Source organism: Yarrowia lipolytica, chromosome 1B (assembly GCF_001761485.1).
Source record: "Yarrowia lipolytica chromosome 1B, complete sequence".
Lineage (NCBI taxonomy): Eukaryota > Fungi > Ascomycota > Dipodascomycetes > Dipodascales > Yarrowia > Yarrowia lipolytica.
In genome coordinates this window covers 957817-982809 of record NC_090771.1, presented here as the reverse complement: position 1 = coordinate 982809, position 24993 = coordinate 957817, and the positions used below count along the sequence as shown (strand labels likewise).

At 49.9% G+C, this 24993-nt stretch overlaps 5 protein-coding genes and 1 non-coding gene across 6 annotated transcripts; 4 read left to right on the top strand and 2 right to left on the bottom strand.

The window, feature by feature from the left end:
- Nucleotides 1-1040: 1040 nt before the first annotated feature.
- YALI1_B09807g (uncharacterized protein) lies at nt 1041-9619 on the top strand (the record flags this gene model as incomplete). The annotated part of the gene is made up of 3 exons (XM_066094208.2): nt 1041-1088; nt 1671-1820; nt 2021-9619. The coding sequence occupies 3 exons, from the start codon at nt 1041-1043 to the stop codon at nt 9617-9619; spliced, it is 7797 nt and encodes a 2598-aa protein (XP_065950280.1).
- Nucleotides 9620-11911: 2292 nt separating this feature from the next.
- On the top strand, nt 11912-14335 carry YALI1_B09708g (uncharacterized protein; the record flags this gene model as incomplete). Its single annotated transcript, XM_500607.3, has 1 exon — nt 11912-14335. One exon carries the CDS (start codon nt 11912-11914, stop codon nt 14333-14335), a length of 2424 nt encoding a protein of 807 aa, XP_500607.3.
- A 1166-nt stretch (nt 14336-15501) lies between these two features.
- On the bottom strand, nt 15502-15595 carry YALI1_B09672r. Its single transcript has one exon. It is a non-coding gene; the product is annotated as a tRNA-His (tRNA).
- A 6163-nt stretch (nt 15596-21758) lies between these two features.
- On the bottom strand, nt 21759-23570 carry YALI1_B09592g (uncharacterized protein; the record flags this gene model as incomplete). The annotated part of the gene is made up of 1 exon (XM_500606.3): nt 21759-23570. One exon carries the CDS (start codon nt 23568-23570, stop codon nt 21759-21761), a length of 1812 nt encoding a protein of 603 aa, XP_500606.2.
- A 102-nt stretch (nt 23571-23672) lies between these two features.
- Nucleotides 23673-24140, top strand: YALI1_B09591g (uncharacterized protein; the record flags this gene model as incomplete). Its single annotated transcript, XM_068282020.1, has 1 exon — nt 23673-24140. The coding sequence occupies one exon, from the start codon at nt 23673-23675 to the stop codon at nt 24138-24140; it is 468 nt and encodes a 155-aa protein (XP_068138121.1).
- A 521-nt stretch (nt 24141-24661) lies between these two features.
- Nucleotides 24662-24993, top strand: YALI1_B09580g (uncharacterized protein; the record flags this gene model as incomplete). Its single annotated transcript, XM_068282019.1, has 2 exons — nt 24662-24763; nt 24808-24993. 2 exons carry the CDS (start codon nt 24662-24664, stop codon nt 24991-24993), a joined length of 288 nt encoding a protein of 95 aa, XP_068138120.1.

Here is a 24993-nt window from a genome sequence, read left to right as displayed (position 1 = left end):
GTACTGGCGGTACAACACGTCCAACAAAGCCACTCCCGTTTTCCGATTTTCTTTCCCGTCAACCTTGCACTTTCTGGAGCCTCCCTCTGTCAAACTGCTCCGTCCGGTCACATGACAAAAATTTAATTTCCATTGTCAAAAAAATTACCCCAGAGTCTCGCCTTTTTTCCTGTTAGCCGCATTTGCCCAATAAGGCTGAAATTGGGGTGGAGAAGGTGGAGAAGAGGGGATGAAACCGGTATCAAAATGTAGCTCTGGGCGAGACGAGTCTAATGGCACTGTCGGATCGTCTATATCTGCAATATTGGGGCTGTTCTGGTCGAATCGGATTCACCCAACCCGCCATTCCCGCCGGGTGTAGAAGTGGCTAAAACTTAGCCACGGCCTTCATACCGCCTTCATACCGCCTTGTCCAGACTTGTACATCTCTTTCTGCGTAGAGCTGGCTCTCTCTCCCCGCCTCCTTTCACGTCACGTCATGTCGACCCATCATGTGGTTCAACGTTTCAACCGTCCAACGTCTTTCAACGTCACATTTCTGGGCGCTAATATATAGACGAGCTAATTGTGTGGGACGAGTTAGGGGAAGGGGGAGGATTTGGGGGGAGGTTAAAACGGCCAATTCGGGCCGTAAAGAGACACCGACAAGGGTAATCTGATCATGTGACTCGTCCGATTCTCCCGGTGTTTTCAGATCCAAGCAATTTTCTCTCCTTTCTACTTTTATCTGCGTCTCGTTTTTTTGACCCCCCCCACCCTTCATATCTCAACTCAAATATAAACTTCGTTGGGAGCCATCTCGGTTCACCACATTGCATGATTCTGGGGGTCCACATCTTGACCTTTGTTATCACACATATTTGTGGGACACAGACGTCGAACCCCGCTAACACTGGCAAACATCCGTCACAAACACTTGTTACGCAGACACTTGGTACACAGACACTTGTTACACAAAGACAGACTCAGTTACACCGACGCAAACACAGCCAAGCGACTCACTCGGACTAGTTTAGACAACCTCCACACACAACAACACCATGTCGTATTCGTTGGTGCCGACGGTTCTGGCCAGATTGAGCCACGTGGTGAGTATAGAGAGAGCGAAACGAGCCCGAGCATGGTCGTCGAGGAAATGATGACATGATGGGCGGGACCGGGGGGAACCACTATTGCACTAGAGCACTATTGCACTATTGGGTTGTCTCGTGTGGGGTGGTCGACATGTGTGGCAGATGGGTCGACACGGATACATCGAACAGCTTACAGCTCAATTGCGTCTTTTTCATGGCTTTTGGGGGGTGTTGTGGCGTCACAATTTCACCGTTTCCGTTTTGTCGGTGCCGTTTGTAAATCGCCATCAGGACCTGCGTTGAGGTGCTCGGCGAGGTGCTCGGTGAAGTGCTCGGTGGGGTGCTCGGTGGGGTGCTCAGTGAGGTGCTCGGTGAAGAGTTCTCAATGGCGGTTCCCACGTCTGTGCAGACAGATCCAATGTTCATAACGTCCACACTGCTCCTGTTGCAATACTCCGTCAGCTGCCCACTCTCCCATCCAACCCCATCTGTTATCAGCTCATCTCCGTCGACAGTTTTATGGTTGTCGGCTCAGACAGCCTTCCCCGTTGACGCCCAGACCCATGGCCTGCGTTTCCACCTTCGTTACTAACACAGCTCCCCCACACAACCAACGCGACCATCATCGAAACCGAATCCAACGACGTCTTCCAATGCATCCGCAAAACCATGATGTCTGCCTGCCGCTACGGCCCCTTCAGCGAAAATCTCTTTGGCTTTTTACAGCTCCTGGATGGAGTCATTTGTGTGAGTATCAGGAATCAGGAACCAGGAGGTACGAATGAAGCAATTGGTCATCACCTCGACTTTTCTCATGTCATATCCGATGCCACCGACTTATCCTGACTGCAGTGTGAGTCTTTGGCAAACACCTCTAGTTACCGTCCGTTGCATCCACTCAGACCTATGATCTGCACAACCCACTGCCTGGCCCCGTACTAACTCAGAACGACCGAAATACGCCGGTCGAGGCCCGTTCACCGGCCCAGCTCCGCTCCCTTGTCGTCATTCTCCGTCTCCTGACCGACTTTATCGACGCTCATTGGGAAGCTGTGGAATATGGCGTCTCCGAGATGAAACAGGTCGGCGTCGCCCCCGCGGCCGAGCCGTTCACAACCACCGACGACGACGAAACCAACGCGAGTCTCTACGCCGAGTCGGCTGACCAGTCTGGCGGCTACACCCCATCGGACAAGGAGCGGTACTTTTCCACACGCCCTCCCAAAATCAACCCCAACCTCGTCAAGCGCACGCTGGGGCTCATCATCACCATCAAGCCCAAGATCCAGAACATTGACGAGTTGATTAGCGCGAAAAACATTCGAAACCCGTCGTTGCTAACCGAAATCGAGTACAACTGTAACCGGGCAATTCGGTTCCTCTGTGCCACAAACTGGGACGAGGTGTATGCTCTGACACGTTCGAAACTGGCACTTCTCAAACTGCCAGGAGAGGACGACAATACAGACTACGAGCTCACCGAGCTGGCCTCGCTGCTTTTTCTCGACCGCGACACGCTACTGCCCGTTCTCAAGGACTTTTGGAGTTTGATCCCACACATCCGGCGCCCCAAGTGCCAGCAACTGGCCCTCGGCTTTTTGCGCAAGTCCATCAAACACTGGATGGTGACACATGCACGTGACTTGGCTCGGATCGACGAGATTGACCACCTCGCGTCCATCGAGGCCCAGGGCTTCTTCAATTACATCTACACGCTTAGCAACCAGCAGAACCAAGGCAACATGCGGCCCTCGACTTACAAGTTTCTGACCACCTTGATACTACTGGTGCCCTCGTCGTTCCAATCCTATAACTACAAAAAGGGGTTGGATAGCGGGACCACTGAGATGGCGTTCCTGCGGCATCTCAAAAATAGCCTCAACTCAACTGGGAAGGCCTTCTCGATAGCCGTCACGTGTGTGTCCGAGATTGTGTCGTGTGCCCAGCTCATCTGGCAGTACAATCGAGAGTCGCCAGTGATTTCCTTTGCACAAAAGGTGTACCCGGACCTTTACAATGTGCTGTTTTCCAGCGGGCATAAGATTTCGTTTGTGCAAGACTTCGACGATGTGCAGAGCGGGTTTGTGGCGTCGTACCTGCATTTGAACCAGGGCGCCATCTCTCGTGACGTGCTCCCCATGATCACCGCCAAGAATGCGCACCCTCGGTACCTTCAAAATGTCGTCCATGGTATTTCCAAGTCTTGTTCTGGAGTCCATGGATCGCCACTCGACACTCCTGCTTTCCAGGATGCTTACGAGCAGCTCGTTCAGATGGTGACCCAAAAGAGTATCCGACATGCTGTTCTGGAGACTTCACCAACTCCTACGCCTGACCAGGAGCGTGAGCGGCTCAGCCTGGCGTCTATTCTTCGTGACTCGTTCACCTTTTTTGACCAGTCGTTTGAGTCGCACGATCCAGGCCTCCAGCAGTCGTACCTCTTCCAGCAAGGCTCCAACATTATTCTTCCGATTGTGAATGCCATGTTGAGCGAGGACCTGACGCTGTCACGTGACGCATCCGCCTTTGCATCCAAACTGCTGGACCCTCGGAACCTCGAGTCTACGCAGTCGGACGACGTGGTCAAAATGTACCGCTCTATTGGTATGATGATCCGGGTACTATGTGAGAAGATTGTAAACCCGAACGTACGGGTCGAGTCGCTGACTCTCATCAAGCGGCGCATTCTCTTCTCTAAGCTGGAGGGCTACCTCGACGCTCGATGCTACATGGCCGAGCAGTACGAGTATCTCAAGAGCGAGAACTCGGAAGGCATCACGATCGAGTCGCCTGAGTCTCGATTGGCAACCTCTCGAGCCGCAGAGGTGGTCATTCTCATGGCACTGGCGTCTCCAGACATGAAGCTCAATGTAATGGCGCTACGGTGTCTATGCATCGTTGTCAAGGAGACGTCTCTGACCGAAAACGTCAACTTTTTCCTGGCAAACCCGGACGCGACGAGTTTCACCATTGCCAAGAACTTCACCGTCTACTCTGACCTCTGCCAGCAGATTTACGCGCTCACTGGCCCTGCTGCACTCCAGAAACGGCTCAGAAAGTACCTCCAGCGAATCGACTACCCTTCTGAGTCGATTACGTCGGTTTGGAAAGAGATTGAAAAGCGGTGGAGCCGGCTGAACACCATTTTTGGCCATCTTTCCGACGCAGAAATCACCCGAGATGGACTCATCAACCAATGGAGAAACTACTCGGGCTTTCTGGCATCGCTGTCGGGCTGTTTTGTGCGATCCACAAGCTCCCAGTTTGCAGACAACCCTGCCGTGCAAATCATCCGAGACCATGTGTACGAGTTTCTGCAGACCATGGTGGGATTCATGGTGTCACCGAGCGCCTTGATCAGAGAGACTGCGTGTGAAGTACTGGCGATTGATGCGTCGCCCCTCGCCTACCATCACGTGTTCTCCGAGCTCGACCATCTCATCAACGACCACGTGACGCGCAAATCCGACAATCTGCTGCTGCCCGAGCAGGTTGCAGCCTTTGTGAAGTCGGTGCTCTCCCGAGTCAATGCCGAGGAATTTTATATCAACGTTGATCTTGGAGCACTGACGCTTCGTATCGCCAAACACCTCGAGTCTTACTCGGACTCTGACAGTCACGTGATCAAACTGAAGCTGCGGGTGTCCATGTTAGCCCAGACAATTGCCAAGCTGCAGGAGGGCTTGAATATTCGACACAATGCCGTCTATCGAACCTCCATGGTGACAATTCTGTCGCAATGGTTCCGGTCGGTGGCTCTGGAAACTGTAGAGCCGTCTTCAGAGCACATCAAGACGCCCACCACCCATCTCCATCGTCAGAAGATTGACCTTGCGGTCGCTTCCATCACCGCCATGGCTCTTTCTCTGGATTCTCTCGAGTTGGAAACATCTGAAGAGTCCGTAGAAGCCGACGGGGGCGTATCGTCTAAGATTGCAGCCTTTGCGATGCACTTCAACATGCTGCTCAAGACGATCGACAAGTTCTCGCCCGACCATACAGTCTACATGAGCCCTGGAGTAGCCTTTTCCAAGGACAAGGTGAGTGCGATTCGCGAGAAGACAATTCTGGCCCTGTCCAACTTGATTTCTTCCAACGCTGACGTGGGACTCAAGTTTGCATTGCCTCTGGGCTTGCACAAGGACACACGTCTTCGGCTGGCATTCCTGGAGGTGTTCACCAAGATGGTGGGCAGCAAGATCCAGGTTCCGGAGGTGCTGTCTGACGAGCAGCAGTATGAAAAATTGGTGGCTTTTGTCATGACTAACATGGACATTACGTATCTCATTTGTGAGGGATGTCCGGGCACAGAGACTGATAATCTTAGTGAGCTTCTACTGGACTTGGCAGGTCCCAGAAGTCTGGAGCTGGTGCAGCAGGTGATTTCTCGCGAGATTCAGGCTGCCCCTAGTGCCCCAGAGGTGCTGAGACGGAACTGTGTGGCGACGAGAATGCTCAGCAAGTACGCCAAAAGGGTGGGAGAGGGTTACCTGCGCGAGACTCTGCGAGGAGTGTTGTCACGTGACGTCTCTGACCTCTCTCGTGACGTGAGTGGCATGTCTGTGACTGACTCGGCGAGTGTGGCATCTATGGGCTCTGTGGGCTCTCGTTTGTCAGCTGGATCACGTGTTCCTGATGATAACTTCTCGCCTCGAGGGTCCGTCGACTCTGCACGTGACATGAGTACCTCGTTCGGGCAGGCCATTTCTCTGCTTGTGTCTTCATTTCCCAAAACTCTCTCTCTCGTCCCCCCTCAACTGAAGTCTATCTGTCACACTATCTGGACGGTTTTTGAGGCCAGGTTCAAATCTTCTCCTACCAGTGCAGTTGGTGCCTTCATCTTTCTCCGATTCTTTTGCCCTGCAATTGTATCACCAGAAAGTGAAGGTTTAGTCACTGCCAAGCTCACTGGTGAGACTCGGAAGGAATGTCTGCAGCTCGCCAAGCTGCTCCAAAACATGGCGAACGGCACGTGTGCCCGTGTGCAGATGGACGGTATTTCACGTGACTTCCTGGATTCCCAGACGGGCATTGTGAGCGGCTTTCTGCGTGACATTTCATCGTCACCGGGTGTCATTCTCGCCCGCGACGAGACCCCTGACCCCGTTGTCTCAGCCGACCTGTACACCTCCCAGCTCGGGCTGCACAAGTTTCTGTACAACCACTGGGAAGACATTTACCACCGGATTGCGTTGGACAAGCGTTACAAGAAGCTGCTCCGGTCTCATCTGCAAACCGATCACGTGACTGACGACGACAGTGTAGCCCAGAAGAGTAAGAACCTGACTATCCTGCTCAGCACCATGAAGAAACCCAAGGCATTCTACTCGGTGACTGCAGCCTCTGATGATGAGGCTCCTATCCGGCAGTTCATCCATAAGAACATGCACAGAGACGTCTCTGTGGCCACCCAAAAGTCCCAGGTGGTGCACATGGCTGTGCGGAAGGACGGTATTCCTGTGATTGTGGTCAACTGCCGCATGCATGACCCCAACACCATGGACACGGAGTACCTGCTTTATCGATTCTATCAAGTGGCGCTCAAGCTGTGGGAGCAAAAGTTTGCTGTGGTTGTGGACGCCACGTTTTATACCGACAAGAACTACTTTGACCACACCGTGTTCCGGTCAATTGCCAAGATGGCGCCTGCCAAGATGCTCAGCAACTGCATTGCTCTGTACTTTCTCAACTGCTCTGTAGGCTTTGGAGACAGATTCAGACACACCAAGGAGGTGTTTCGAGCAGTGGAGTTTCTCAACCCCGACAAGATCCCCTGGAGGTTCCTAGACCCCAGCAACATTGAGGACACGTTCGACATTACCTCCTTGTCGCTGTTGCCGTACACCGTAGCGCAGCTCAAGGAGGGAGGGTACGAATACCGTGTGCGGCAAGTGATGCCTGCAGGCATGGAGGGCGCCGAGAGCCAGCTAGTGGTGACTGTGCCTGGCCAGCCCCCATTCCGCAACGTTGATTTCAAGGTCGGCGAGGATTTCATCCGGATTATGGCTGCCGACCTTGCGTACCCTTTCCCCGATGCCCCCTTGAGAACGGTGGACAGTATTCTGATCTCTACAGTGTCCGTCGTCATTGAGACCGAGGAAGGCTTCGTCGTCGTATACAGCGGTGGCGAGCTGCGGTTCCTATCTCCTCGAAAGAGCGAGATCGTGAGAACTATCAACGAAGTCCGCGCTAGAGAACATGTTGCCGCAGAGCCTGAAACAGACTTCAACAAGTTGATTGTCCGACCGGAGGATGTCATCCCAGCTCTGCTGAACATTGGTCTGCGATCGCTGGTGTCTGACGACAACAGCATTCGAACAACGGCCTACCGTCTTCTGTGTCTCCTTCAATCGTCGTTTGCCCTCGATTTTGGTCAGAATCTCATGCCATGCGAAGGTCTTGGAGTTCCTCATCTCTCGCTGCAACTGGCAGCGTTCTTATCCGAGGAAATCTCCATCACCCGTCCGGAAATGACGTATGACTTTCTGAGCGACTTTTTCACGGCGTTTGAGTCCGTGTCCGACTCAAAGCGCCAGGAGGTGATTGCGTACGCGAGCCCCTGGATCAGAAATATCTACGAGTACGTGTTTCTGACCGAGCACAATGGCTACGAGAAGACGGCGCGTCTCATTGGCCAGTTCTGCGACATCACATACCGCAACCCGTCCAACTACCATTGTTTTGTGCACCAGGTCTGGAAGGTGCTGTGCTCAGAGGACGAGCTGGCTGGAGTGCTCGTTAGCGAGATTGTGTCTCGTGTTACCTTTTGGCAGGGCCAGGGCCACTCGGCTGACAAGAGCAAGATTGAAAACATGGTTTCACTATTGACCACGTTCCCGTCAATCTCGCTGTGTGGCAGGATTGTCGTGGCCACACGTGCCATTGCCGAGGTGGCTCTGTCAGCATCACATAAGAAGCTGTCCAAGCATCCCAACTGGGACGAGCTGGGTATTCTTCTGCGAGTGTGCCGGGAAATTTTCTTTAACGCTCCCATGCTTGCCACTGAGTATCTGGCCGACGTGTGTTTCATCGTTTCCATCTTCGTTGACTCAGGCTCGCTGCAATTCCGCCAGTCACTGTACCATCTCATGGTGAACACGGCGCACTCGTTCGGTGAGAGCCCCAAGCTGCAGGCGCTGCTGAGTCAGATCAACGAGCCCAAGACGCGTCTGCTGTTTGGCCTGCACGCCGACAACTACTCGGCGTCGTCATCCACGGACATGGATAACTCTATCGTTGCCAACGTCGACTATCTCGAGTCATGCTGCTCGATTCTGCTCGATCTGTTGGATACGGTTGGCGACAAGGACCAGGCGAATATGTGGCGAACGCGGTGGATAACCTTTGTCGCCCGTGCAGCCTTCAACGACTCGCCGGCTGTCCAGGGCCGGGCCCTGGTTTTGCTGGGATGTCTGGCCAAGACGGAGGTTGAGGACGACATGGTGAGACGAGTGGTGGAGCTGTTGGTAAAGCAGATGACCATCGAGGATCCAGAGCTGGCCAGAGACATGGCCGTGTGTGCCATCTCGTGTCTCACCAAGATGGTCAGCGGCCTCGACCCTCGCTCATCCATCTATGTGGACCGGCTCTTCTGGATCGCCATTGCCTGTGTGCGATCCAGCGAGACCACTGAGGTGTTCAACGCTGCCATGGGTCTGTTGGATGCTGTTGTCAAGAGCTTGGACAAATATGGTGACTTTCTGAACGGCTCTCTGGCTGATCTGCTCATGCCGGCGATCGAGAATGACACCTCGTGGGCCGAGTTTGACGCGCTATGTGGCATCAAGATGAGCCGCGAGTTCTTTGAGACCGCCGTGTGTGCCACGATTCTGCGAGGCATGCAGAAGAGTGTGACACGGCCGAGAACGCTGACAGTGCTCGAGACTCTACTCGAGGTGTCTGCCAAAACGTACGCCAAGACGCCGCGGTCCGAGTTTGACTTCCAGGACGACGATTACATGGCCACTACGCCGCCGCACTTGTGCTACCTCTTCTTCTTGCATCTGTGTTCGCGATCTCGATCCAAGTTGCGGTCGTACTACTGGTTGGCTGGATACAGCGACACTGAACCGACCATGACGTCGTACAAATGCCCCGATGCGCTGTGGACGTACATTCGGTCCCCACACCCGTCCACAGTATTCGTTCTGGCTCTTGGAGCTCAGTTGTTCAAGACCTGTGAGGACGACGAGGTGATGGAGATGCGGTACCTTGGTGTGTTGAGTACCGCCGCCTCAGATGCGCCCACGAAGTTCATCCAGGTGTACTCAGACGTGCGACCAAAGCTGGCGTCGCACTGCTCGGCCACGCTCAACGTGGCGCTGTTGACGGTGGTAACGGAGGTGGTGTGCAAGGTGTTTTCGATTCCTGACATTTCCGAGCAGGTGGCGCGAGGACGCGAGACGTTGGAGGCGGGCCTCCGGGAGGCCGAGCTGGATTGCGTCACGGCATGTGCGGAGTTCAATCCCAAGGACAAGGATTACCGCACTTTCCGTCACGTGGCGGCAAAGAGCGTCAAATCGCTGCAACCCCACAAGTATTATTGATGGAATTGTATTTTTATGGTAGCTGAGCTGGACGTAGCGTGTGTGGATGTAGGTGATAGACTGGGGTTAGTATATGAACTCGAATGACGATATGTGTCGTGAGAGGAGTCGTGGTGGTTATCATGAGTGCATACTCACTGTGATGGAGGGGGAATTGAGGTTGTCGATGAAACGAAGTGTCATTTTATAGTCAATATGGTGGAGCTACGGAGAGGCTGATTGTTGACAGCCACAAATGGCGCGACAGATAGACAGAACCATTTCGGTGGCACAATGCAACACCACACCACCCACAGTCTTGCGGCTCGTGATGACTAATACAGCTTCGCATGGTACACGTCGACTCCGCCAGTGCGGTTCTCCCTTCCACATCGACACTTGAGTCAGAGTCCGTACAGAGCCCTCGTCGTGGTATCCTGCTTCCGTTTTGTGTAAAATGCAAAGTGTAGCCGGCACGGTCGTGATCCGGGTGTGCGGTGCGCCGCGTGTGTCCACCTGTTTGTGGTGTAGGTTTATCTGTGTGTTAGTGGTCGTGTATTGTGTTTTTTTCTTCTGTTTTCTTTGATTTTGGTGGTTTGTGTAAGAGAAGAAGAAGGTGGCACAAAATCAAGTCATTCTTCAAGTAGCTACAGTACTTGCAGTTAGATGTTGCTGCATGATACGTACATGCTTGTACATTTAACGTGCTCGCAGATGCAACACACATGCACGACTTTGGCATTTCGGATGTAGACAACGGGGTGCTTGTCAAGATGTGAGGAGGAACGCTGTCGAGGGAAACGCTGTCGAGGAAAACGCTGTCGAGGAAAACGCTGTCGAGGAAAACAATGTCTTGGGTTATGCTGAGCGTCCGTCAGATGTCTGCTCAAGACCTTTCCTCAGTCAACAGACCTCTCAGTGTGCAACCATCATCTACGACAGATCATTATGAGAAGATCATATCTTATATCAAACAGTTTGAACCAAGATAAATAGACCATGCTATAAAGGATTCGCTGAACAGTCAAAAGGGGATATTAATAAGTATATTCATCATTCCGTCACTTGTTTAAGTACGAGTACCGCATATCCGTAACAGTCTCAGATACAAGTGCGTCATTGAGTCGTTATATTTCACTATTTCAACTCCGTAAACCTGATTCTGCTTGTCTCAATTGGCCAAGAAACTTCGCCGTTTGCTTCTTCCTATCGTCCCATCTTCCTATACCCAGACTAGATGACTTTCCCTTGCCAGACCCCAAACAGAGACGTGATTGTCTACTGACTGCTTGGACATTTTCCAGTTGAAAAACAAGTAGGATACGGTTCCTACTTGTAGGATTCTATGTTTTGATGAAAGAAACATAGGATACGGGTCCTACTCGTAGAATTCTATGTTTTGATGTACTCAACCAGAATCACCCTTTTTATTCATTGGTTTCTGCCTATCTACAAGACAACTGAATACGGGAGATTAGTTGAGGAAATCCGCTAGAATGCGTTGTAGATATAAATGAATCCAAATAGAATGTTGACTCACTGTACTACAATGCTCAGGTTTGAATTATTCCATCTCTCCAAGGTGCTAGATTTACTTAGATATAGTTAAGGATAGTTTAGGGGTCATGTAATGTCGTTCTAATATCAACCTCATTTACTTAGAATTAGTTGGTGAGTGTGGCAAAGGTGGAATATCAATTAACATGGCAAACTGCACCACAAATCATGTTGTATACATCGGAGAGGAAATCTGAGAGGAATCGGAAAAGTTCAAAATACTTCTCATAACTGGATGACGTTTTACACACAAATCTGTGACAATTTTCTGTTCCAAATGAGGCTCAATTTCAGTTCAGTGCCCATACGTACATACAGACACAACTGTACGTTCTGATGGAATGAAAATGAGGACGATGGAGGCAAGATACCAAGAATTTTGTATGGAATAACCTGTTTTGAGCCCGTTGGAGAAGTCATTGACTCTTTTATATTTCTAATGTGACCGATATTGGTGTTTTTGGAGCGTTTTTGTAAGGTGTTTTGCTTGGGTTTAGGGGTCACGGTTTCGTGCCGTTTAAAAACTACTATTTGACGACTTACGTAAATCCTTGTACAACCAAGTTTTGTTGAATCACGTTCACAGTCCGTTTTCATCGCTAACATCACAGTAATCACGCAAAATCGCGTCCGTCGCGTCCGTCGCGTCCCCCGCGTCCCACGCGTCTGTTAATTTACCCAAACCTTGCGCGTCAAATATGTATCCTGATCCACACAACACTCTCTACTTCTCCACCGTTGCCACCCAACTACAAAATGAGACGAAACAAGGCTCCCAGTCAGATTCGCGAGCACGGATTGCCGGCAGAACGCCCCAGGGACCCCATGGATGTATTACATAAGCCGTTCAAGCGCCCGGCGCCGTCGTCTGGCTCCAGCTACAACTCCAACTGGCAGCCGTCCAGACGCGCCAGAACGGCCGTCAACTACACGGAAGGCGATCCGGATGCGCCAGTGTACCGATCTGACGACCCCGAGAAACGTGGCGGAGGTGCTGTCGTTCGCCGTGATCCATTGGCGGTCCTGAACCAAAACTTCCGAGTGCCGTTCAAAAACCGAAATGACGACTTTGTGGAATCTTTTCCGGCGCTGGGGATGCGCAAACCGGTGGATTTTGTGCCCCGACCGCTGCACGACCCCGCGGGAGAGTTTGCTATTGTTCTGTACGACCCTACCGTCGACGGAGTAAAAGATGCCGTCACCGAAGAGGATATCCAGACCGCCACCGAAATGACCCTGTCGCAGTCGGAGACAGATGTGGAGACGGTGGAGGAGATGAGAACAATACCCAAGAAACTCACGCTCGCAGAAATCCTCGGAATCTCCCCCAGAGATAAACAAAAGCCCAAAGAGTATCCGGAAGTGCCAGTTGTAATTGATCCCAAGCTCGCCAAAATCCTCAGACCACACCAGGTCGAAGGAGTCAAATTTCTGTACCGCGCCACCACCGGCCTCATCAACCCCAAGGCCCATGGGTGCATCATGGCTGACGAAATGGGTCTGGGCAAGACTCTTCAGTGCATTGCGCTGTTGTGGACGTTGCTGAAACAGAGTCCCCAGGGCAAGGGCACGATTTCCAAGGCCATTGTAGTTTGCCCCAGTTCTCTGGTGCGAAACTGGGCCGCCGAGTTTGTCAAGTGGCTCGGGGAGGGAGTCGTTGTTCCTTATGCCGTGGATGGGTCTCAGAAACCGGCTGAGTTGACGGCTGGTCTGAGACAGTGGGCCGAGGCTGAGGGCCGCAAAGTCACACGACCGGTGCTCATCATCTCATATGATACACTACGACGCCAGGTGGGTGCCATTGCCGACTCTGAGGTGGGTCTTTTACTTGCTGACGAGGGTCATAAACTGAAAAATGGCGATTCTCAGACATTTACCGCGCTCAATCAGCTCAATGTGAAGCGTCGAGTCATTCTCTCAGGTACTCCGATCCAGAACGATCTTTTGGAGTACTTTTCGCTGCTGAACTTTTCCAATCCTGGCCTGCTAGGCACCAAAGGCGAGTTTCGAAAGAACTACGAGATTCCCATTCTCAAGGGCAGAGATGCCGATGGTACGGATAAAGATGTGGAGAAGGCCGAGGCGAAACTGCTGGAAATGGCCTCTATTGTCTCTCCTCTTATCATCAGACGTACCAACGACATTCTGAGCAAGTATCTGCCAGTCAAATACGAACATGTTGTCTTCTGCAATCTCGCACCGTTCCAAAAGTCGCTCTATGTGCAATTTCGAACGTCCAAGGAGGCCAGATCTTTGTTGAAGGGTGAAAAGAGCAGTGAAGGAACCACCACTTTGAATGCCATTGGTATCCTCAAAAAGCTGTGCAATCATCCAGATCTGCTGAAGCTGCCGGACGAAATTGAGGGATGCAGAAAGGTGTTTCCAGACGATTATGCGCCGCCAGACGAACGAGGGTCGCGTGATCGCGACATTTATCCGCATTTCTCCGCCAAGTTTCTCATTCTCGAGCGGATGTTGCGGTCAATCAATGCTGAAACCAACGACAAGATTGTCATCATTTCAAATTACACGGCCACTCTCGATTTGATTGAAAAAATGTGTCGTCAGAGACGGTATGGGTGTCTTCGTCTTGATGGAACCATGAACATCAACAAACGAGCCAAGTTGGTGACTCAATTCAACGACCCCGAGGGCCAAGAGTTCATTTTCCTGCTCTCTTCCAAGGCCGGAGGTTGCGGTTTGAATCTAATTGGAGCTAACCGTCTGATTTTGATGGATCCAGATTGGAACCCTGCCGCAGATCAGCAGGCTCTCGCTCGAGTATGGAGAGATGGCCAGAAGAAGGACTGTTTCGTCTACCGTCTGATTGCTACTGGCACGATTGAGGAGAAGATTTTCCAGCGGCAGTCCATGAAGCAGTCCCTGTCGACCTGTGTGGTTGACGAGGTGCAGGACGTGGAGCGGCACTATTCCATGTCCAACTTGCGGGAGCTGTTTTCGTACGATGACGCCACCCCTTGCAACACCCACGATATGTATGAGTGTAAACGATGCCGTGGAGGGAAGCAGTACCAGAGGGCTCCTGCCATGCTGTATGGAGACGCCACCACGTGGAACCATTACTACAAGGGAACCATGGGGAAGATTGAGGATCTGTTGCTGCGGCAGGAGGAGGAGTTTGACGAGGTGAGTTTTGTGTTCCAATACATTTCTCACTAGCGTGCGCGAAGGAGATGGGCACGAGTTACTGGCGCGAGTGAGAGAAACGTGCGCGAGCGTGGGTTCGCGAATGTGAATTCGAGGTTGTTCGAAGCACGAGCATGTTACCGTGCACGTCCTGGGAGACATGGACAAGCTGTAGTAGTTGAGTCGTCAAGGCTCTCCTATGACAAGAAGAATATCACACCTCAACAATAGTACTGTTTTTGAAGGAGGGGGTGAGGATGGTGGGTCTGTTGGTACGTAAATACTCGTGAAGTATTGCAACCGGTACTGTAACCAGGGAGAACTGAAGCATATCATATATATTAGAATAGATACCGTTATGAATAATCATTGTGAAGTGTTTCAAGTCGCTGGGTACGAACAATCTCTCTACAAAGCTCTAGTGTGGTTCTCGTGAAGCGTGGTCTCTATATCACTATTTATCACCAGAGATGTTTCGGATTCTGATTCTGTATCCAACTCCATCAATATTGCTCAGACCATGTTGATCTCTTCTCAAATCGACTTAGTAAGCGTCATCAAGTTAGTAAATCAAGTTAGTAAAATCAATCGGTTGGTTTTGCAATGTCGATATCCTCCCCAACTGGTGATCCGATGTAGATACCCAGAGCACGGAACAAAACGCCACTAGTTCAGTCAATATATATCTGATCAAAGAGATTCTTTCATAAAAAGATATTTAACCTGCTTTAGTCATCATTTCTTGAGTGATAGCGGTTCTGTCGCCAGTAATGAGGACTAATATATACCATACGGTACATTTCAGTACTGTCGTATACCGATGTTCAAATGAGATTAGTTTGAACCTCTTCAAGTCAGCACATGACAGATTCGAAGATACTCAAGGAAATTGATCATAAGTACCCAGCTCCACGGATCATTCCTTCCAAGTTCCTCCCCAACTCTCCCGCAATCGTCCACAATTTCACACTCCCTGTTCGCCAGAAATGTATACAAAAGAAGGAATATCCAAGTTATTGGAAACATTGAAACGGTGTTGTGTTCCTTGCGACTCTTATAAAATGTCTGTCGTATATCTTTTCAACTTCTCTTCAGATTCAACAGAATATTTGCCGTTATCTTAGTAACATAAACGCATTGATACCAACCAGACGGAGAGAGAGACGACAGACGAAAACAAAAAAGAGAACTCGGGGTTCTGCCATCACCCAGAATCGAACTGAGGTTTCCACGGTCTTGTTGTGATGACACAATCTCCACAACGTGGTGTACTAACCACTATACTATGATGGCTGTAGACGTCAGAGGGTGAGATAGTATATAAGAGGGTGAAAGAGAGATTCTTCACCAGAAAAACTTACAAAAAAATATTCATATCTGATGAGATGTTCCGTTATTTATTCATTCCCCACTTTATGTATCCTCACAGCTCCCCTTTGCGTTCGGACATTGGCATTTACTATATGAACTCTGGCAGATAATAAACCAGAGCTAAATGGTTGAAAAACAGCCCGATTTTGAAATTTAATTATTAAAATAACACTCGCCAGTCATTTACATCTTTCTACAAACTCCTCCATTTCAACTGAACAAATAATCGTCATTCTAGACACATTTTCTATAGTTTTCCGTCAATGTTCATTAACGTGCACAACTTTTACAAATCACGTGATTTCAAAAGATATATTTCCACAATTATAATATGAAACTAATCATTGTGAGGTTTTCAACTCTCCATTTATCCATCGTTTCTCAATCTCGAGTTAGCCACGTTCACATTGAGCCGTATGTATACCTTTAATGGGCTGTAGAAATACTCCAAAGTTTCTAAATGTAGATAATACCCCATTTATTGATGCTTCTGAAACACTCTAATTCTTTTTTAAACCCCCCAGATCTCTCTTTCGTATTCTGGCGACATTTTACGCCAAATGACAGCATTTGTCACTATATCTCAAGCTACTCAACAACTAGGGAGTTTCAACATGTTGTGATTGTCCAGAAATACTCTCCACCCGTGTCTGTATCCGTTTATCAAGTCTCTCCAATAGCTACTACAGTTCTAAACGATCCTGGAAAGTGTCCGTCAACTATGTACCTATACCAACATCGGAAACATTCAATTAGGAGTTTGCTTTTTGACAAAACTAGAGTGGCTGGCTAAAAAAAGCAAACACAATGTGGCTTCCACTTCGGCTACAATACGACTGCTGCCCTTCCTCCCCTCTCCCTCCTGCTATTACATTCCCACCCGGGTTCTGTAGGTAAGCGAGATTGTGTCTTAGCTGCGGAAAAGTGACGAAAACAGAAGAATGGCCGATCTCACTGACATTTAGAGGAATCCGGGGATCAACGAGAGGGGTTATGATTTTCATATTCCCCGTATATTACTCCTTTTGTACTGACCTGGCTTTACATTTGCTAAAGTAGAATTTTACTTGTAATCGAGCCAATATCTACGCTGCATGCTTGATACTTGTGTCGTTGGATTTTTCGTGAATTTCTCGTCATTTCTATTCCAACTAATTCATATTTGCACCAGACTTGCGTTCAGTTTCCACACTTGTTGTTTGCCCAAGGTGAAGTGCTTTGTGAAGCATCTCTAAGACGCGTTTGGAAGGATTCACACGTCCCGAAAGTTGATAGATTCAATAGTATGTGTGGCTCCATTATTTCAATGGTCTTTGTTTGTTTGTCAACGGCTTGTTCGTGTCGGTAAGTTGCGTTTCGAGAACATTCATAGCGAGCTCGTGTTTTGTCCGTACTTTCAACAATGGGAGGTCAACCTAGTCCATTTTGTTGGACAAAGTTCCGCTCGGGACAATGGATTCATCTTCCGCACAGCTCCTTTTATCACGGGCTTCTTCCGTCACGTCTACTCTCAGGGACGGTGGGTAATAGGAACGAGGTTATGATAGCGACGATTTATGAAGCAGCCTTGCAAGGGTGGGGGTTGGGAGGAGATTTGGGGGATGGGGAGTGGAAAATTGGATTGTATCGGAAGAATCTCGACGACTGCCGTTCTTCAACAGCTCATTTTGGAGAGTCAAGGGTGCATCAACAAATCATGGTGAGAACCCATCAAAGTACAGTGTCAAAAAGCATCAAAAAAAACCCCAAAAAACTCTTGTTGGACTCGTAGAGTCCCCGATAGACTTTAATAGGCCTAAAGGGTCAGTTGTCTAACTCATTTAGCTCTATCTGGTCCAAATAGGTATCTTTGTGGGATGAACAATGGACAACAATGCATGAACAATTCACAACGGATGAACAATGGATGAACAACGGACGACAATGGACAAACAATGGACGACAATGACACAAAAAAGACAACAACTCCAATGTTCTAGACCAGTACACGTGTTCTTTGTATGTCTAAAACAAGCAGTGCAGTGATGGTTGACGATGACCCCCACTTTTGGTATTGTGGGGGTCACTATTGATTCCAGAGTCCCCCGGTGGTAGATTAACAAATGTTTTTCGCTCAAATATTTTACTAATCACACGTCTTTTGCTCTCCAACTACCTCTCCTCGGCCATGGAACAGATCTCCCGTGGTTATCGTCGTCAAACAGCCCATTCTAGAAGCTTCACCACGCACTAGCGGAACTTTGTACTCCTTATCACATGCCTTCGCGATGCCCTACCATTCATGTAGATCTTATAGCGAGAAACTTGCGCCTGATTCGTCTCTTGAAACCTACATCTCCGAGACCCGGGTGGGGCAATGCTAGTGGGCTATCTGGGAGCATTACGGTGCATCTGACTGTGCCGAAAGTTGTGTCTATTATACTTATTGGTGGGTCTGTAGATTGTCGATCGGAGGCAGTGCATTGAGCCGAGCTACAGAGGCTTTTGGGGGGGTTTGGGGGCGGTTTTCGGGTACCAACTTGTTGCGATTGGTTGTCCGAAGGGACTAGTCCTGTTTCTGTCTTTTTTCCGAATTAATTGGGGTTTTCTGTCACCACTGCCCGTCCAACTGATGACCAGGAACAAAACCTACGCTTAACACACCGAACAATAGTCGTTTAAATTGAATCTAAACAGTAATCATCCAGACAATAGCTCGTCATGAGCTGACCAAAGCGACAGAGTTGGTGTTTATGCGCTCAATCTGGAAAGTAGCAAACATTTTATATCTTTTTACTGGATCGTCAGATTCTCACGAGGGAAATTTCAAAATGTTTATCTGAATCTCACCAATATTATCCCCACTTTTCGCGCTCTCAGCTCCCCTTCCGCATTTTCTACACCTCCCCAAAAATCCGTGCCCGAAAATTCCCAGACCATAATCTAAGCTCCGAGTGCATAACAATGGAGGTAGAACAATATCATGTATGCAGAAACGTGCATACATGTGCATGGACATGCAGCCACGTGCCAGATTAGACGCATCGACCCGCTCATTGGAGGACATGCAACTTTTTTTTGCAACTTTTTTTTGCAACTTTTTTTTGCAACTTTTTTTTGCAACTTTTGCAAGGGGCGCTGTGAAGCGCGAAGAGGAAAAGTTTTTTCGCACGGGAGCCGACCGCGTGGATCGAACCTTTCACAAACCATACAGCCCCGTTGGTGCAGATTGGGCAGATTGTGCAGTCTCCGGTCCCCCTCCGACTCACCAGAGGGTCTAATAGACGGGACTATGCTATATTGTTGAGATATTGTCATGTATAGAATGTCAGATTTGGGGTATAGACAGGAACAATGATTATATATTTATACCAAGAGCCAAGATCCCGACCAACTCCAGGGTCAAATCCAGATTAATAGCTCCTCTACCGGTATCGCTAAAGTACAAGTACACTTGTCATTCAGCCTCTCGTGAGAGAAGCCCTACAAACACTGTAGAATTACGGCTACTCGCGCTTGTACTCTCACTCGTGATACTCGTACTGTAAACTTATGCGAAAGTTCACTCCAACGAGGTATTGTCTGTGTAGTAGTAAGGGGCTAGTCAATATACATCTTGTGCCTGATCGTAAACAGAAACTGTTAACTCCGATATGTATGTATTGTAGTCCCTGAACCTCGGGACATGTGCTGAAATCAAACATACTGGTGGACACTACCCCATCTCCAAAACATGGTCCCATATTCAACCTGTCTCACATTCTTTTGCTCAGACGATTCCTTTCGATTAAGAATACGATTTCGAGGGTTTAGTAGAGGACTATCATCTTACGATGCAAATGGGACGATGCAGAAAGGACGTTGAGGGGTGCCTCTGAGAAGTGCAGGTTTACGACTCCCGTGGTATTATTTAGCACTTGTGAATTACCGGAGTTAGCAACAGATAATCAGAACCAAGAGATCTCACATAGCGGTACCCGAATCCACGCCGCCGGGGAAAGGTTCATGTCACGTGACTGCTTATATCGATCCGTTTCTTCCGCTCATTATATGGGCCCATATAAGTAGACGATCCGTCTCAGGTTGGTACATGTCGTCATTTTTCTCTTTTCCCCAAATGGAACTTTGATGAGCTCGACGGTGACTTGATGAGAAATAGAACAAGGTATTATCTGAGCCGCTGCTACGACCGGAAAAATGGCATCTCCCTGGCTCCCCCGCGTGGCAGCTCGTATGGGACAAGCACTCGTGTGCCCCTTACTTGACTATGTGTGTGGAGTAAGACATTGTCGGATATAGGTGGGATGAAACTTTGAGGTTGGAGAAAAGGTGTTTTTACAGCGGAACCGGTACAGCTGTGGAGCTAGAATTTGGTTTGTATAACGATGTGTGTATCTTCGACAATTTGGTCAACTCCCGGTGTTGATATCTCCCTTGTGACTCCTTCTGGGTCCACGCTACAACTAGTCTCGCGTATGCAGCTACGGTTAACCTAGACCGTGATAACCACACAAAGAGAGGGTTTCTCGGACTTGAGTCGACTGTGTCAAATGGAGAAGCCCCGGAGGGAGGTTTCAGGCGGTCTCACGCGTTTCTCGAGGGTTTGCGTGTTGAACAAGGAGTTGTTGGTGCAGTTGGATGACATGTATGCAGTATCGAAAAAAATAACTGCACCATGTCGGAGAAGCGTTGATGTTTCTGGCCAGCGTGCATTGGGTGCCTTTTCCGGGAATATCTACCAGGCCTTTCGGAGTCACCATCACACTTCTTTTCTTCCCCATACTTGCACGGCTCGAGCTACTCCACCATTGTCTACAGTAGTCGCACACTAGGCTGTCTAGTCTTTACATAGTGGGACTACTCCAGGTGACACTAACCCCGCTTTACGGGAGCCCAAAAAGGTAGTCCAACAGCTCTGAGTCTCGAGGTGGCTGTATAGGGTCAAGATTTGAGTCTGGGTCAGTGTTGGATCGGTAGCAATTCAGCCTGTGCCTGAGCATCATCAAACGAATACGGAATTGTCAGGTTTGAAGGTGTTGCAATAATATCTATATGAAAATGATGCTCTCGGCCAGTAGAATCCGTTTCTCAAGTCCCCGGGTTCCCACCTTTTCTGTAGCATTTCTCAACCGACATTTCCCGGTAAGACATCTACAGTCTAAAACCTGGGGAACAAAGTCAACTTTGAGCTACGTAGACAGTGATCATGAGATGACTGAGACACGCAAGCTCACCAGATCAGCCATACAGGGCTGTAGTCACACTGAGCTCAAGGTTACGCAGGTCACCTGGCGAGATTATTCATCGTCTGGAACCGTTGTGTTCAATTCAGTCCATCCGTGAAGTGGACAATACTTGGACAGTTTGGAATCAACACACAGAACGTTAGCACTTGTATTTCCAACACTTCCCAGCCATTTTGTATACTGTAATCAACTGGTACTCCCTCAGTTTGACTCAGATCAAAGTCTGAGATGTCGTATGAGCTGCACCCCACTTTTTTTTTGAAAAGATATGACACAGTTAAAAGTGCAACAAAGACGAGAGACACGCTCTGAAAATCTACTGTACGTCTAAATATCCACCTGAGGGGCTTCTATATCAAGGTTGTTGCCTTGGAACTCCCCCACGGACACTTCCAAGAGGGTTAGACTGGCTGATAGATGGGGCGAGAGTTAAGAGACTGTATGAGGCGGTAGAACTAGAGCTGTAGTGGTGAGACGTGGTTTATCGAAGACCCCGTGACTGTCTTATTACTCTTGGAAATAATAGTCCAGAAAATCCCACTCGTTGATGACTAACAAGTCTTCATGGTTTTCTGCTTAACTAAACCCAAGTAAATTCAAGTAGAAATTAGTAAGTCATACGGTGCTTTCTGATTCACCAGATTGAAAAAAAAACCTGAATAAAGAAAAATCTGAATAAAGCAACTCTTGTTACCACGTGATCCCCTTCAATTATCCAGGTTCCAGCTCCTTGTCATCTCAATAATCAATTATGCTACATTAAATAATTTTTCTACTCGCTTTCGAGGTGGAGTTGCGATCCGCCCAGACTCAGACTGGGAATCGACAACGGTTCATGTCAAAGCCAAATCGCTTCCAGCTTATTTCTTGTAGGACTCGCTAATGGCGTTCATGGCAGACAGAATAGCATGAATAGAAGCCTGGGAAACATCCTCGTCAATACCAACACCCCATCGCTTGGAAGTCTTGCCGTCCTCCTCATAGGCCAGCTCAATGTAAGTAGCAGCCTTGGTCTTGGAACCCTTACCAATGGAGTGCTCGTGGTAGTTGAGAACCTCGAGGTTGTAGCCAAAGGCGTTCTTGATGGCATCCAGGAAGGACGAAATGGGACCGTTACCGGTACCCTTGAGCTCGACTCGCTTGCCCTCGACGGTCAGAGCTCCGGTCAGCTCTCGCTCCTCCTTGGACTTGTTGGTCACCTCAAAGTCGTCCAGCTGGTACTTGCCCTGCTGCTCCTCAAACACGCCGTACTCTCGCTCAAAGAGATCCACCAACTGCTGGGCAGACAGCTCCTGTCCAACCACCTCGGCCTCCTTCTGGACCACCTTGGAGAAGGCAACCTGCAGGCCTCGGGGCAGATCGAGCTCCAGAGATCGCAGAATGATCCAGGCGGCTCCTCCCTTGCCGGACTGCGAATTGACTCGAATGACTGCCTCGTAGGTTCGGCCAATGTCCTTGGGGTCAAGAGGCAGGTAGGGGATCTGCCACTGTCGCTTGCCCTCGGCCACCTCATCCTTGACGTCTTCGATTCGAGCAAAGCCCTTCTTGATGGCGTCCTGGTGAGAGCCGGAGAAGGCACACACCACCAGCTGGCCGCCGTAGGGAGCTCGGGGGTGCACGGGGATCTTGTTGCATCGCTCCACAATGTCGATGATCGAGGTGATGTCGGAGAAGTCAATCTTGGGATGCACGCCCTGGGTGTACAAATTCAGACCCAGAGTGACGAGGTCGACGTTTCCGGTTCGCTCGCCGTTGCCAAACAGACAGCCCTCGACTCGGTCGGCTCCGGCCATCTGGCCCAGCTCGGCAGCAGCCACGGCACAACCTCGGTCGTTGTGGGGGTGCAGAGAAATGCAAATCTTCTCCCGCTCGGAAATGTTGGTGGCAAAGTACTCAATCTGGTCGGCGTAGATGTTGGGGGTGGCCATTTCGACGGTGGCGGGGAGGTTGAAAATGATGGGGTTCTCCTCGGAGGGGCCCCAGGCGGCCTTCACGGCCTCACAGACCTCAATGGCGTAGTCCACGTCGGTGTCGGAGAAGGTCTCGGGGGAGAACTCAAAACCCCAGGTGGTCTTTTTGCACTCGGGGTCGTCCGAGTCCTTGGTCAGGGCTCGCACGTGCTTGGCGCATGCCACGGCCTTGGCCAGGGCCTCTTCTCGCGAATGGTTGAAGACAATGTCCCGGAAGCACTTGGAGGTGGCGAGGTAGATGTGGATGATGGCCTTGTTGGCGCCCTTGACGGACTCGACGGTTCGGGTGATGAGATCCTCTCGGCACGGAGCCAGCACCTGGATCCACACGTCTTCGGGGGCGGTGTCGCAGGCAAAGCGGGTGAAGTCAAAGTCCACCTGCGAGGCGGACGGGAACGCCACCTCGATCTCCTTGTAGCCAATGTCGACAATCTTCTGGAAGTACTCCTTCTTCTCCGCCATGGTCATGGGATCCGGCAGCGACTGGTTGCCGTCCCGCAGGTCCGTCGACAGCCACCGCGGGGGCTTCTGCAGCGTTTTCGACGGCCACTGCCGGTTGGGCAGATTGATCGGGGGGAACGGCTTGTATTTGGTGGAGGGATCGGCCAGGTAGGGCATAGTGTGATGTGCGGTTGTCTTTCGGGGGTCGGTCACGACAGGTGCCAGAAAAGACTGTGGTATATATATATGAAAATGTGTCATCGCAAACTCTATTGTCCCGGTACATGAGCAAGGCGTGGTTAGTGCAGTCGACTGTGCAGAGTGCGGTATCGGCGGAAGGAGAATGAGCTGCGGAGGTGGCGGATGTGGCGGATGTGGCGGAAGCCCGCCTTTTTATTTATACGGGGCTCTTGTTTTTGTGTCGCTGCTGTTTGTGTCTGTTGTTTTTCTGTCTGTCTTTTTCGTCCAGCATGTGTGTGCTCCGTCCTCTCTCAGGGTTTTGCAGTGAAAAAAATAAACTCGGGTCGAGTCCGGACTTCCAGGCTTTTCCACACTTGGGGAAATCATGTGATGTTGAACCAGTGGCAAACCGAGGCCAAAAGTCGGCCGAATCGCGGCCTGAACACCTCCACAAACCCCAGCGCGGGGGAGAGGAAAGGCTCTGTGTCACGTGACCGTTTGGTTTTTATGTTTTTTTTGTTTTTTATGTTTTTTTGTGTTTTTTCCTGCCGCCGGCCGTTTTTCGCCGGTCTGGCTTCCGCTGTGGGTTGTTCTCCTCGGTCTATTTCTGGGGTAAAAACAGCCGCACGTTGGCTCTCTCAAAAAAATTAATACATAAAATAAAAATATATAACATAAAATATAGAATATAATATATAGAAATATAAAATAATAAAATATATATATATATATATATATAAAACCCCAGACCTTGACTCACTCCGGGTCGACAACAGGGCTGTTTTCGGCCGGAAAAAGACCCCCGGGGGCTAGATTTGGGCGAGGAACTCGGATCTGGGGCCGCTTTTGCGATATCTCTGTCCAGAAAACCCCCCAGCTACTGCGTCCAACCACCATCATGGCCCTCGGTTCCGACATCGCAGCGATTCAGGACTGCAAGTCTCCGGCAGAAAACATGTTCCTGCAGACCAATAGCCGGAGAGACGACGAGAGTGATAGACAGAATCCGATTGCTGGCTGCCGGCTATCGACTGAGCTTCTGCTGGCTCGGAAAAACAGCCACATGCCTGCGTATGACTCTGCCATTTGTGTGGCAGGTATTTGGTATTCACGGAAGATTCCGACTTTGGTTCCGAACACAGACTAAGCGTTCAAATTGTGAGTCATGTCAAATGCTGTCTTCCCATTGGCCAGAGAAGCGGGTCCAGTGGACTATTCGAGGCTGGGCTTTTTCCGTTCCTCCGAAAACCCGCCGAAAGTTCCTCCAAGTCGCAGTCGCAAGTTCGGAACATGAAATTACTTCAAAATTGGACTAGAGAGCAAGTCGAACTCCGTGACGCGGCCTTGCCGGCTTGAAGGCCCAGGTTTGAGAGCAAGGAGACCACCACTTCTCGTGGACAATTGCTTTGTAATCGCCGTTCGCCACTCACTCACGCCTTTGGAAACCGCACTCGTACGATACTCCACATTTCCACAATGTACGATACTGAGTCACCAACTGTAA